Genomic DNA, 13,742 nt, shown 5'->3' with positions numbered 1-13,742 from the left:
TTGACCTTTGCTCGTTTGCTACCAGAGGGTCAGAGTCTGTGCACTGGGTCAGCCCCTGTGCCCGACCCTGTGCCCAATTCTGGGAGCCTTGGTCCCTGCTGCAAGGAACTGACATTCTTTTGTTGTTGCTTTCAGCATCCATTCAAAGCTGAGCTCAGGGTAATGGCTGAGGGCCGCGAACTGATCCTGGACCTGGAGAAGAATGAGTAAGTGGACTCCTCCTTTGTCTGAAATGAAACAATTAGCCTCTGTGTCAAGGCAGGACGCAGGTGTCGCTGTTTTGGAAGGAAGCGGTTAGTGGAGTGACCTCAAGCTCTCGATCCTTGATTGCTTTTGGAGAGCATCTTGCAAAGACAGAGCTACTCCAGCCTCTCGACTTGCCACGAAATTACTGGACCGCTGAACGTCTTGCTTGAACTTCCTTGGGCTGTATATCCGGGGCCTCTTAGAGTTCACCGCAGGTCCACAGGGGTGTGTGTACGGGTTGAGTTAAAGGGAGAGGATGGACCGGAGGCCTTTGGCAGCCGCCTTCCCGGCTCTAGCCCAGTGCATGGCAGGAAGTGAAGGAGAGGAGAGGAAAACAGCAAGAGAGGAGTGAGGCAAAGCAGCATGTGCTGGGATTTGATGCCTCAGACTCTGATTGTTCCATCTGTTCTGGGTCAGCTAAACCTGAGAGTTTGCCAGTACGGCCTCTCCTGGCTTCATCTGGCCCAGCTCCTTCATCTTCCTAACCTCATTCATCTTGGGTGGCGGCCTGGCTCTGAAATATTTCCACATTGATTTGCCATCAGGCGCTGTTGTATCTTGATTCATGTTATCGAGGAGGTGAATAGGTATAATGCATGGCCATGTCTGTTGCCCAGTCTTTGGCCATTGCCCATCTGCTTGGCCACTGAAGAGCTCTCCTTGCTTGGCCGAGGGACTCTGAAAGCCTTTGGTATTTCCCCACCAACAGTCCCTCTTTCGTTGTGCCACACGGACATTGCAGATAAGGCTGCGTGGCTTGGAGAGCTGCCTATCTCCTCCTGGCAGCCTCTGGAAGCCCCTGGAAGCCAATGAGTAATCAGATGTATCACTGCCAAGAAAGGAATGAAGAAGGACCTTCCCGTAGCCAGAAGGATGGGAATGGCTGCTAGGCTTGGGTGGAAAGGGGGAATATAATTTATTCTAAGTTTGGGCTTTGGGACACTTGCAAAGGAAGATGGGTGATGTCTCAAGTGTGGTTAAAATAGGACTCAAGCAGTTTGTGCAGAAATGAGGCTTCATCCTCATCTTTCCTCTGCCTCCAGGATAGGGCGGCCTTGGGAAGCCACCCTAAGATGGGGATTGCAGTCGTTTTTGCTACTCTCCTTCTGAGAGTAAAACCAGCCTAGGGATGTGTCTCTTTTCTCCTATTTCCCTGGAACTGCATCCTCCAGAGGGTTCAGGCTCTGCCTGGCCAGGATTTCTCGTTGGGTTGTCATCTTTTGGTCCTACAAGAAAAGCCCTTAGAGGGTCTGTTCTTGACTGTGTTCTTTCAGGGGCCTGTTTTAGTTTCTCATAGCTCCAGCCTGTTAGCTCTAACCTAAATGTTCCCTGTTGCCACCCGTAGCTAGTCTGTCCCATCCTGCCTCGAGTGGAGATATGACCTTCAGCCTTCTCTGGCCAGCCCAAGTGATGATGCTGATGTCATAGGCAGATCTTTGGGTGTTAGACTGACCAAGCAGGCATCCCAGTCCCCATCCTTCCCTATTGTTTGGAACCTTTGCAAGAGACCGTAGGAAGCTACAGCAGGAAGGTGCTGTAGAAAGCACTGAATGAAATGGTCTCAGAAAACACTGAAATTATGGTTGCAGGAATTATGGTTGCAGAGAGGGATAGGCACTTGTCTAAGGCTGCACAGCAAGTAAATGAGAGAGGTGAGACTAGGATCATTTGTAGTCTTAACTTGGATCTAAAGTCCCAGAATGTGACCCAGGGCAAATTGCTGAATCTTTTGGAAGCTCAGCGTTCTCATCTGCAGAATGAAGATAGTAAGGCCGGCCTCCTAGGGCGGTTGTGAGACTGAATGAGGTGAGGTGCTTGAAGTGCTTGCGGAACACACGGTGAGCAGTCGCCTACTGTTGCGATTTTTATTGTCCCACACTGAGGTTCCAGAGGAGAGCCCGCGGATGTGGTTCTGTTGTCTGCCGCCCCAGAGCCGCTCTCTCGTTCCATAGTGAGAGCCGGGGAGTTGGACGTGTTCCCGGCCTCCTTGAGTTGGTGGAAGGCAGGAGGCTGGACAAAAATGGAAGCAGCAAAGCCAAGCAATATGACCTCACCTTGTGTCCCCAGGGGACGGTTTCCTGCTATTTTCATCCAGATTGGGCTTTTTGTTTTTGAACATGTGTTAGGGAGCGGAACTCCAACTGCACACGACTTCCTAGTGTGTTTATTTCCCAAAGCCTGCTCATTCATGGTGCGTGTGAGTCTGGATTCAAAACAGCTTTGGCGTGGGGGAGGTGATTTTCTGATTTTTCAAATCACTGTGTTATAAAGTTTCTGTAAACCGGTGATGTTTTTTGGGGGAAACGAGGCCCTGTGCTAAGTGATATGTCAGGTTCCTCAATCCATTCATTCATTCTTTTCATCTACTATGTAACATTGCAGGCACCAGTGCAGGGCTTAGTGATGGAGCTGTGAGTAGAAGACTTCTGCCTGTAGGGAGCTTATATTCTAACGGGAAGCAGTAAGCAAGCAAGGGAGTGTACAGTATGCTGGATTTCAAGAGCTGTGCAGGAGACAAAGGAACCTAAGAGCTTGGTGAGAGCAGGGGGTGGGCAGGGAGCTCTTGTTTATGAATGGTGGGTGGGGAAAGCCTTGCCCATAAATTGATATTTGAGTCAAGACCTAAAGGAGGGGAGGGAGTGGGCCAGGGGAGAGCTGGGAGATGACAACTCCAAGGAGAGGGAATAGCCACATTCAAAGGCCCTAATAGAGTATGAAGATTTCTGCTCTCTGTGCCCTGCCCCGTGCATGTCCCCACACATTGGATTCTCAGGCCTCCCCGGAGCGGTGGGCAAGGGCTTCTGGGACTCTGCGGGGAGGGAGAGGACATTTTAAACTGCTTTTTCATCATCCTGAGGTGTCTGGCCTTCTCCCATCAAATCAAAGCCCACGTGCTAATGCATGGCCCAAAATAGCAGTGAGCAAGCCTTTAATGGAATTCACACATGGAGAGATCACCAAGAATGGTGAGGACGGAGGAGTGCGGGGGGATGGGCCAGGCAAGGGGGGCAGCAGCAAGCAGAGCCTCAGCTCAAGCCTCAGCTCAGGCCCCAGACACACCGAGGAGGTGTCTAACAATAGCACGGCCGCCGGCAGCCTTTTTCTCTGCTTTCAAGCAACTCAGGGTAAACAGATGACATCCTGTAAGAGTCACACACTCTTTTCTCTACTGAGTACAGGTGAAAAACAATGATCTCTGAGGGGGAGTGTGAGCATGGCTTTCACATCAGATAGCCCTGTGTTCAGATCCTGGCTCTGCCACTTAACTAGCTCTTTATCTTCTTTAAGCCTCAGTTTCCCCACCAGGAGTGTAATCCTAGTCCCACATCCTTGAGCCACAGGAAGGATGAAATGAGGTGGTGCATGCAAAGAGTTTTCGTAGTGCCTGGCTTGTATTCCATGCTGAGTAAACCGGCAGGGATGATTATGTCTCACTCATTGTTTTTAAATTGCAGACTCAGTGCAGGCACATTGTAAAACATGTAGCAATAACAAGTAAATAAAAGAATGAAAGTCCCCCGCCCACTGTTAACTATTTGGTGGGCATACCCCGGACCTTTTCTCTGCTTTGCCAGAGCATGCACATCCACACAAAGACACAGCCACACAAAGACACCATCACACTGAAGTGTACACGCACACTGCTATTTTTGTTGGGGAGGGAGGAGCAGAAATGAGATTATACCAGGCATATTGTTCCAGAACTTGTTTTCTTAGGCTCAAGTGGATGTCATGCAGATAGTAGTATGCTCTAACTAAGTATATATTACATCGCGTAATATTTACATACACATATACACATAGTTTGCAAAGGTTGGCACATAGCTGTTGTTTGGAGAAATTTCCATGTGATTGGGGCAGTGCGGTCAGTGTGGTAGAGTGGGCAGAGCACTGAGCTCAGAGACAGACCGTGTGGAATTGGTCAGCAAGCCGGTTGGCCCTCCTGAGCCTCAGCTTTCTCATCTGTAAAGTGGGAATTTTGTCCCAGTTGGGCACTAAGGGCTTTTCCTGTACTACCTGTTTAAGTGGAAAAAGGGAAGAGGAAGTCCCTGCCTCAGGGAGTTTGCTCCAGCTGTGGCGATGTCCTGGGAAACAGTTCCCAGTGGGATCAAGGGCAGTGGTGCCTGGAACCATGGGACCTTGAAGTTGAGAATCAACTACACCCGTTCAGGCAAAAGAAAACACAAGAAGGGAAATTATGGGGCAGAAATTATAGGCTGCTATTTCCACAACCTACAAATTTGAGGCATAAATCCATAATATTTTTTCTCTGTGTCATTTCATCCATGTTCTGAGGACTGCCTCACCAACCCGGGAACCGTATTTGACAAAACTTGTTTGCTGAAACCAAATGGAATCGTCCTTAACTGTAGGCATCCAGGGAGAATGAACATCTCCAGGGTGGTGTGGGCGCCGGCACTCTCCCCTCTCCTTTCTTGGCATTTTCCCAGGCGAAGGGCATGCCGGACTGTTCAGCTGGCTTCTGGGATGCCCAGCGGGCCACACTACTGGTGGGCAGGCTCACGGTTTTGCAAAGGCACCTTCAAAGCAAATGAGCAGCTCAGCTAGTGGGCACTTTGCCCAGAGGCTTTCTGGCCATATACTTCTGTCTGCTAGTCTCTTAAGCGCATTCTGGGACTCTCATCTTGTCAGTACGCTGACCTTCCCTGAGTCCAAATGATGATAAGATTTAGTTCTGGCTGAGCCAGGGAGAGATGTCCTTTGGTTTCACCCTAGTCATTGTGCTCCAGCCCAGTTAGCTAAAGAGAGACTCTGTTTGCACAAGTCTAGCTAATAGGAATAGGTATTTGTGTTCTTTTTGTGTGTCTCTCTACTCTAGACCTCCTGGGGAACAGTAATTGTCAAGGCAGATTTTGGGCATTTAGAGGTAGACTGATTTTACTAATAGTACCCACCATTACTTTTGATTTTAACCTCTGTTCATATCTCTAACTTCTTATTAGTCCTTCAGAGATACCTTAGGGACAGAGACTGCTTTTGTTGTCCTGGAAATCAAGCTACAACCTGAAAAATTTACAGTCATTCGCTGCTAATGGAGTGATCTGGCTTCCAAATTTTCTCCTCCCCCCTCCAACCCTATTTGGATTGTAAAATGCTGGAGAAACTGAGAAGGGAAGAATTAGCGGGCAGGAAAGGAGTTTTTCAGCAACAGACAGGACAGATTAGTTGCCACCTCTTATTCCTGCACTTCGCTTCCAGGGAAACCTGGTAAAAATGTGCAGCTGATTCACAACAGAACCCTGGATACCACGTGGGCTGTGGCACTCTCCCCTTGCCCCCACCCTCCCAGCTTCCTCTTGGGTCAAGGGTAGGCTTTAATATCTTACCTAGGATGGAGGACAGCTCTTTTTGACCCTCTCTTGTCAGGAGCTTCATTTGTTGTTGGAAAAACTTAATTTCCTGGATCAAAGAGCAGCTTAGAAAGGCTTAGACAGTATCCCAATGCTTCACCGAGTTGCATTTCAATGAGTCACAGACATATGGATTGCATTTCACTTAAAATACACATGGCTCAAGAAATTAAAGGATATCATTCTTTAACCAAGTATTTGGCAGGTCTAAAGTATTAAAAATGTTTTTCCAAACTCTGCGTGCAGCTGGACTCCCCATTCCCCACAGCTGAGATTGTATAACCCAGGAAGCCCGGTGCCGGGGAAAACAGTTGGATAGATGGGTGGGGACGCCAGAATTTGAGGAGAGCTGCCTGTGTGTGTCTGAGATTTTCTTCGAACATTCCTTTGGAAGGATCAGGAACTGATTTAACCCTGCTGTGTTGACTCTGAAGGCAGTGAATGCTCAAGCAAATTCCAAGCTCCGTGCTAGGCACCCTGCCCCAGAGAAACCTGGTTTGAGATGTAGTTTTCAGGTGTAGCTTTGTAGACTGAGATCGATTTCATTCACAATTCCTATGTTGTCCCAAACCCCTGGAGTTGCAGAACAAATGGATTGCCAACCAGTCTGATAGGATCTTTTTATAAGCCGCATGCTCAACCCTACCCCTGGCTGGCTGTCAGTAACTGTTCACTAGGCAGTATTACATAAGCAGGGTCTCCATTTGCAATGGACTGAATGTTTATGTCTCTCCTAAATTCGTTGTGTTGGAATCCTAGCTGCCAAGGTGATGGTATTAGGAGGTGGGGCCTCTGGGAGGTGATTAGATTATTAGGGCTCTGCCTTCATGAGTAGGATTAGTACCCTTATAAAAGAGACCTCAGAGAGCTAGCTCACCCCTTCCATTAGGGGAAGACACAGCTAAAAGGTATCATCTATGAGCCAGAGTGGGCCCTCATTGGACACCAAATCTACTTATACCTTGATCTTGAACTTCTCAGCCTCTAGAACTGTGAGAGGTAAACTGGTTGTTTATAAGCTACCCAGTTATGCTGTTTTGTTATAGCAGCCTGAATGGACTGAGACATCATTATTTCTAAATTATTGGAAACATGGTATCACTTTCTTAGGGTCCATTGCTTAAGCTTGGTTTCAGTAATTAAGAATAGTGATCTTGCCGGGCGAGGTGGCTCACACCTATAATCCTAGCACTCTGGGAGGCCGAGGCAGGCGGATTGCTCGAGGTCGGGAGTTCGAAACCAGCCTGAGCAAGAGCGAGACCCTGTCTCTACTATAAATACAAAGAAATTAATTGGCCAACTAATATATATAGAAAAAAACTTAGCCGGGCATGGTGGCACATGCCTATAGTCCCAGCTACTCGGGAGGCTGAGGCAGGAGGATCACTTGAGCCCAGGAGTTTGAGGTTGCTGTGAGCTAGGCTGACGCCACGGCACTCACTCTAGCCTGGGCAACAAAGCGAGACTCTGTCTCAAAAAAAAAAAAAAAAAGAATAGTGATCTGAAGGGATGCAGTTTGTGCGCAAGTGTACAAAATAAAAAAAACAAAAAAATAAAAAATGAAGGGGTACAGCTTTATAGCTGCCTGAAGTAGGTATCAGAGATATTCAAAATTGAAATAGCCTAGATGTGTTGATTCTGAAGGCCATGAGCACATAAGCCCCAAACATACTAATTTCTAGAATAGAACAGATTTGGACTTTGGTGCCTGAGACCCAGATTCAGTTTGAGGCACTGACGCTTTCTGGTTAGTGGTCTTTGGCAAGTCCCTTGCCTTGCCTTCCAAGTTCTACTTCTTCATCTGTATTGTATTCATAACAATACTCACTGCCTGGTGAGCATTTACTGACAGCCAGTGCCTGGGCAAAGACACCTCACACAATGTCTTATTTAATCCTCATGGCAACTTTTTGAAAAATATATTATGATTGTCCACATTTTATAAATGAGAAAACTCAAGCATGAGGAGTTTAAGTAATTTACTCAATGGTGGGCAGAACCAGAAGTAAAACTCAGGTCTGCCTGCCTCTTTCTACGTTATTTTACCTGCATAGAAGATAGTTTCCTAGCCACATTGCAGGGTATATTATGCTGAAAAATGCACATCCTCTTTTCAGACGATACCCACATTCTAATTCCTGGAACGCTTTCTGTGCCTGTTACCTTATATGGCAAAAACAAGTCTTTGCAGGTGTGTTCAAATTAAGAGTCGTGAGATGGGGAGATTATCTTGGATTATCTGGATGGACCCTAAATGCATTCACAAGTATATGTGTAAAAGGGAGGCAGAGAGAGATTTGACTATACACAGAAGAGAAGGCAGTGTGACCACAGAGGGAGAGATTGGAATGGTGCAGCTACAAGCTAAGGAATGCTGGCAGCCACCAGAAGATGGAAGAGGCGAGAAACAGAATCTTAGGAACAGAGGCAGTGCAGCCCTGCTAACATCTTGATTTTGGCCTAGAAATACTGATTTTATTCTTCTGGTCTCCAGAGCTGTGAAAAAACAAATTTCTGTTGTTTCAAGCCTCCACATTTGTGGTTATTTATTATGCAATTGCCCTAGGAAAAAAAAACACACGGGGTTTGTGAGGTTTAGAGATAATGTATTATAATGTGCTTAGTATGATGTCTGGCCCCGTAGCAAGCAGGTTTTCAACACATGCTTACTTTTATTAATGCAAAATCAAGAACAAATGTTTTCTAAAGTGTCTTGATGATGCAGGCTGTGACATGTGGCCCCTGCAGCTTTCTTCAAGTGTGCAAATGAGAAGAGAAAAACATCTTGAGAAATAATCTGTGTGGTTACTGCTTATGAACATTTCCTAAATTCCAGGTTGTGTTCCTCTCTGTTGCTAATTCTGCCCTTAGGGAACTTGTGGTTGGGGATGACTAGGTATGATGGTCAAATATTAATAACAGCAATAATATTAATCGCTAAAATGTAGATGTCTATGTAACAGGCCCTGTACTGAAGTCTGCACGTGGTTCATCTAATTTAGTTGTCACAACTACTCTGTGAGGTATGGGTACCTACATTAGCCCTATTTGGCAGATGGGGACCCCGAGGTGTGGAACAGTGTGACTTGCTCAAGGTCACTTGGGTGGGAAGGGCAGAGACAAGATCTGACGCTAGATCTGTTTGACTCCCAAATCCAGGCTTTTAACCCAGGCATTATATTGTCTCTAGGGTGGCTTGTCCTGACTCAATATTCTTTGAACTCTTCTTCGGTTGGCATTGGCATTCATTCTCCATTATTTTAAGCTCCCTCTCCTCTTTCCTCCTACCTTTTCTCAGCCCTGGCTGGAACTTGCATGTCAGTGTAATGGAGTGGTGTGATCCAGGCAGGTGTGGAGCCAGAGCCTGGCTCCTTGCACTCACTGGAGGAGGTGTAAGCTTTGGCAAGTTGCTTAACCTTTGCGGAGCTCAGTTTCCTCATGCACATGGTGGGGATCATAACAGTGGCCGACTCAAAGGATGTTATGTGGATCCAATAACGTAATGCTCTGAACGGATTTACAATGCGCCTGGTGCACTGTGGGAGGGCAAAAAATAGCCACCGTTACTGGTGTTTTGCAGGGTCGGAAAAACACTTAAGAATGAAGTAAGAGGGAATTCCCCTGAGTTGGTTTCCAAATGTAATTAAGAGGAGTTGACCTTAAAACCCATTGCCCCTGGGAGGAAACTCACTTCTGCTCGCCAGCGATGCCCAGTTTGACCTGACTGTATCTCAGAACACAGCTTTGCAGCGTTCTCCAGTCCGCCCGGCTGTACCTCTTCTCTGCAATTGCAGGGCAGTGCCTGGCCCCTCCCTTGGAGAGGCCCTGAACTGGCCGATAAGGAGTTAGAATTTGTTCACTGGTTCCAGCTCTATCTCCTTCCAGGGACCTGCAGCCAGGGCTGCCTGTGAAGCCAGGAAGGATATCCATGGTTTTCTTTTGTCCCAAGCTTATTTCTCCTGGCAGCTCTCCGGCAAGAGCGTGGGGTGAAATGAATGGGAGGAAGCTGTCAACTGCCCTGTTGGCCTTAGACAGACCCCGGTCAGAGCCAAGGGAAGAAGTCAGGAGTGCCCCGAGTTTGAGGATCCCTTGGTCATCAGGCTGTTTACCTTAAGATAACAACAATAGCCCACATCCAGTGAGTAAGCACTTAACGTGAACTTAATACTTTACATAGATTTTTTTTATCCTTATGTATGTTTACCCAAATGGAGTCATACTGTACCCTCAGTTTTATAACTTTTTTTTTTTTCACTTGGAAATATAGCATGGACATTATCAAAACCTTAAAAAAATTTACACAAGAACTTTTTGGTATGTTGGATGTTTTTCATAATAAAATTCTAGAAGAAAAAGTATCAAGTTTTTAAATAAATGGGATCATACTTTATATACTCTTCTATACTTTGCTTTTTTACGGTTTGTTTTTAGTATCTTTCCACAATTGCACATTTATAGACCTATTTTATTCTTTTTAATGATGACATAGGGTTTTGCTGAATGGAGGACCAAAATTGATTAATTTCTCTATTAATGGACATTTAGGTTTCTGATTTTTTGTTATTGCAAATAATGCTCCGCTAATAGGGTTGCACATAATCTTTAAACACATTTGTAAGTATTGCAATAGGATTGATACCTAGAACTAGAGTTGCAAAGTCATAGGGCATATACATTTAAAATGTTTTTCAATTTTGCCAAATTGTAACTCTTGCTCCACAGATACTTCCCCAAAGGCTGTACCACTGTGCACTTGTATGCTGAGTAGCAGAGCATGGATGTTTTCATGTATATTTATCATACCGTTTTTAATAGCTATGTGATATTATATTTTATGTGAATAATTAACCCTTAAAATTTTTTTATAATGAAAAATTGTCAAATGCACAGAGTAGAGAGAATAATATAATGAATCCCCTTATATTCATCATTCAGGTTCATCAGTAATCAAAATACCATGATTGATCACCCCATGTTGGTAGATATTTAGGTTGTTTCTGTTTTTTCCTTTTTATTTTGTTTCTACAAACAACATTGGACTGAATACATTTGTATTCTATGAAAGCTGCCTCCTCTCAAAGGCCCTTCCAGAGGGTCACCTCCTAGATATAAATCCCTGAGTCAAAGGTAATTTGCAGGTAACATGTAGATATACAAAGGCAAATTGCCTTTGGCTTCTCTATAAGTTTATATCCCACCCACCTTGTTGAGAGGTTCTGTTTTCACAAACTCTCACCAATGGCCTGATTCTTGAGCTTAGGCAAACTCTTTAAACCCAAGCTCTCCTGTTTTTTTGTTTTTTTCTGTCCCAAACAGCTTTACTGCGATATAATTTACATACCATCTAGTTGACCCATTTGAAATATACAATTTGATGTTTTTTAGTGTATTTATAGAGTGGTGTAACCATCACCATAATCGAATTTTAGAACATTTCCATTACTCCAAAAAGAAACTGTTAGCAGTGTTAGGGGTTGAATTGCATCCCCCAAAATTCATGTGCTGCAGTCCTAATCCACAGTACCTCAGAGTGACCTTATTTGGAAATTGAGTTGTGGATGGGATCTAGTTAGGATGAGGTCATACTGCAGGATGGCCAGCCCCTAATCCAATATGACTGATGTCCATATAGAAAGGAGAGATTTGGGCACAGACACATGCGTGGGGAGAATGCTATGCAAAGATTAGAGATGCGGCCATAAACCAAGGAACTCAGAAGCTAGGAGAGAGGCCTGGAGTGGACCCTTCCTTGCACTTTCAGTGAGAGCATGGCCCTGCTGACACCTGGTCTTGGAGTTTTAGCCTCCAGAACTGTGTGATAAATAAACTTCTATTTTTTAAGTTACTTACTTTGCGACACTTTGTTAAGGCAGTCCTAGCAAACTAATACAATCTATCATTCCCCATTCTTTCCCACCCTCCATCAGTTACTCGAAACTGCTAATCTGCTGTCTCTAGGTTTCCCTATTCTGGATGTTTCACACAAATGGAATTATACAATATGCAGTCTTTTGTGACTGGCTTCTTTCACTTAGAGTATATGTTTGAGGTTTGTCTACATTGTAGCATGTATCGGTATTTCTTTTTATTGCTATATGTATTGCATTGTGCGGATATAATTTATTTTGTTAATGCATTCATCGGCTGATAGATCTCCTGCCTTTTAAGCCTGAGCTAACTTTTCCCTATTCTACAGGTTTGTTTTGGGAGGATCTTGGTTGAGCACCTCTGTGTAAAGTGCTCTCTGCTAGGTGCTGTGCCTGGAGTAGGGATGAAAACAGGATTTCTTTGCCCTCTAGCAGATTATACTCTAGGGGAGAGAAAATGACATGCAAAGAGCATAATGGAGAACAGATTACAAATTTACATAGTAGAGTTGAAAGTAAAGTGTTGAGAAGGAAAGTGGAAAGGGCATTTGTGACTGGGGTATAGGGGAAACTTCCCTAACGGACTTGGAGCTCTGTCTTGCAGAATGAGGGGAGGGGGGCTTTTGATGAGGAGAGGAGAAGAGATGGGTGGGAGAGAATGAGAAAGGAATTCGTACTGAGAAAAACAGTGCATAAATATTTAGTCTGGATCAAGGGGAACCAAAGCTGTAGGGCTAATAATCTCTTAGGAATTCAGTATTCCTAACTAGCCAAACCATTTGAATTCAGATGAGTGACATGTTGAGGTTGGGAAGGGGGTTGCTTTTCTGTCCATAGCTGGGCTACCAGAGGATTTCAGGGGTGTAGAGCTCAATTTTTTAATTCTTCCATTTTTGATTTTGAATTGGGTTCTCTCTTGCCTCAGATAAAACCATATGGTCAGGGAAGTAGGTTGGTTACTTCTGGGAAAGATGCTTAAAGTGCACTTTATTTTATTTTTTATTTATTTTATTTTTGAGACAGAGTCTTGCCCTGTCACCCTGGCTAGAGTGCAGTGGCATGATCATAGTTGACTGCAACCTCAGACTCCTGATCTCAAGCGATCCTCCTGCCTTGGCCACCCGAGTAGCTGGGACTACAGGCATGCACCACCACGCCTGGCTAATATCTTCTGTTTTTAGTAGAGATGGGGTCTTGCTCTTGGTCTCGAACTCCTGACTGAACTGGTCTCGAACTCCTGACCTGAAGAGATCCTTCCACCTCAACCTTCCAGAGTGTTAGGATTACAGGCATGAGCCACCGCGCCCGGCCTAAAGTGCACTTTAAAAAGCAAGGCTGTATTTCTATACCTTGGATGAGAAGCAGCTTTTCCCCTCGCCCTTCCCTACTGAAGAGAAATTTGGGTGGAGCTGGGTGGATGGAGGCGTACCTGGTGGGTGGAACCCATGGGTGACAAGGGGCTGAGCACAGGCAGGGATGGCTTCTTCACAACTTGGCAAGATGGGGGAGTCTCCTGAGAAGCAGGGCTGGTGGTGGGATGTGGGGGGATCCTACCTTTCCACCCTCTCTTTCTTTCTAGCTCCAAGGATGTGTGATTCGATTAAGCTCTTCATCTAGGATCTCTTGAAGGTGGAGGCTGTTTCCCACTCCACAGCCCTCATGCCCAGGCAGCGGAGCATGACTGTCGCAGGGAAGCATCTATGAGAGGAGGGGGCTGACAAAGGGGGCCTCTGGACTGATTCTATCCAGAAAATGCAACTGCATTTACATTTCACCCAGGGGATATTTTGATTTAAGAAAGTAAGCTCTCTTTTCTCTGTTTAGAAGTCAGTGACATACACCGACCTTTGGCTGACCCATTGAACACTAAATGAATAGGCTTCTGGGCGCCCTGGGGCGAGTTATAGGTCTTGCTCAAACTCAACTGGGGGCAAGTGTTGGGTCAGAGAATCCCTGGCTTTTCTGACAAGAGTCTCCAGTGTCCTGGGCTTGAACTCTGGAACACTCATTGAGGATTCTTAGCTTTTTCTTTTTTTTTTTTTCTTCCTTCATTCAACAAATATTGTGAGTGTCAACTGTGGGCAGGCACTGGAATAGGTGCTGGGTGTCCCCGGGAGAAGCAATGGCAGGCAAAACAGAGTCTCTGCCATCGTGGGGCTTAGAGCTTAGCAGAGAAGGCAGATAATTAAACCATTACAGATCACCATGGGGCGTGCTAGGATGGAGGAAGTGGAGGATTCTGCAGGAATTTGGGGAA

The 13,742-nt window shown here is 45.5% G+C and overlaps 1 protein-coding gene across 1 annotated transcript in view; it reads left to right on the top strand.

The window, feature by feature from the left end:
• Positions 1 to 13,742, top strand: part of ADAM19 (ADAM metallopeptidase domain 19) — an 86,280-nt gene that overhangs the window by 9,201 nt on the left and 63,337 nt on the right. The window contains exon 3 of the mRNA XM_012781573.3: positions 136 to 206. Within this exon, the coding sequence (XP_012637027.2) occupies positions 136 to 206 (71 nt within the window). The remainder of the gene's footprint in view (positions 1 to 135; positions 207 to 13,742) is intronic.

The sequence above is a fragment of the Microcebus murinus genome, chromosome 21 (assembly GCF_040939455.1).
Source record: "Microcebus murinus isolate Inina chromosome 21, M.murinus_Inina_mat1.0, whole genome shotgun sequence".
Classification (NCBI taxonomy): domain Eukaryota; kingdom Metazoa; phylum Chordata; class Mammalia; order Primates; family Cheirogaleidae; genus Microcebus; species Microcebus murinus.
This window is presented reverse-complemented; position numbering and strand designations above follow the sequence as displayed.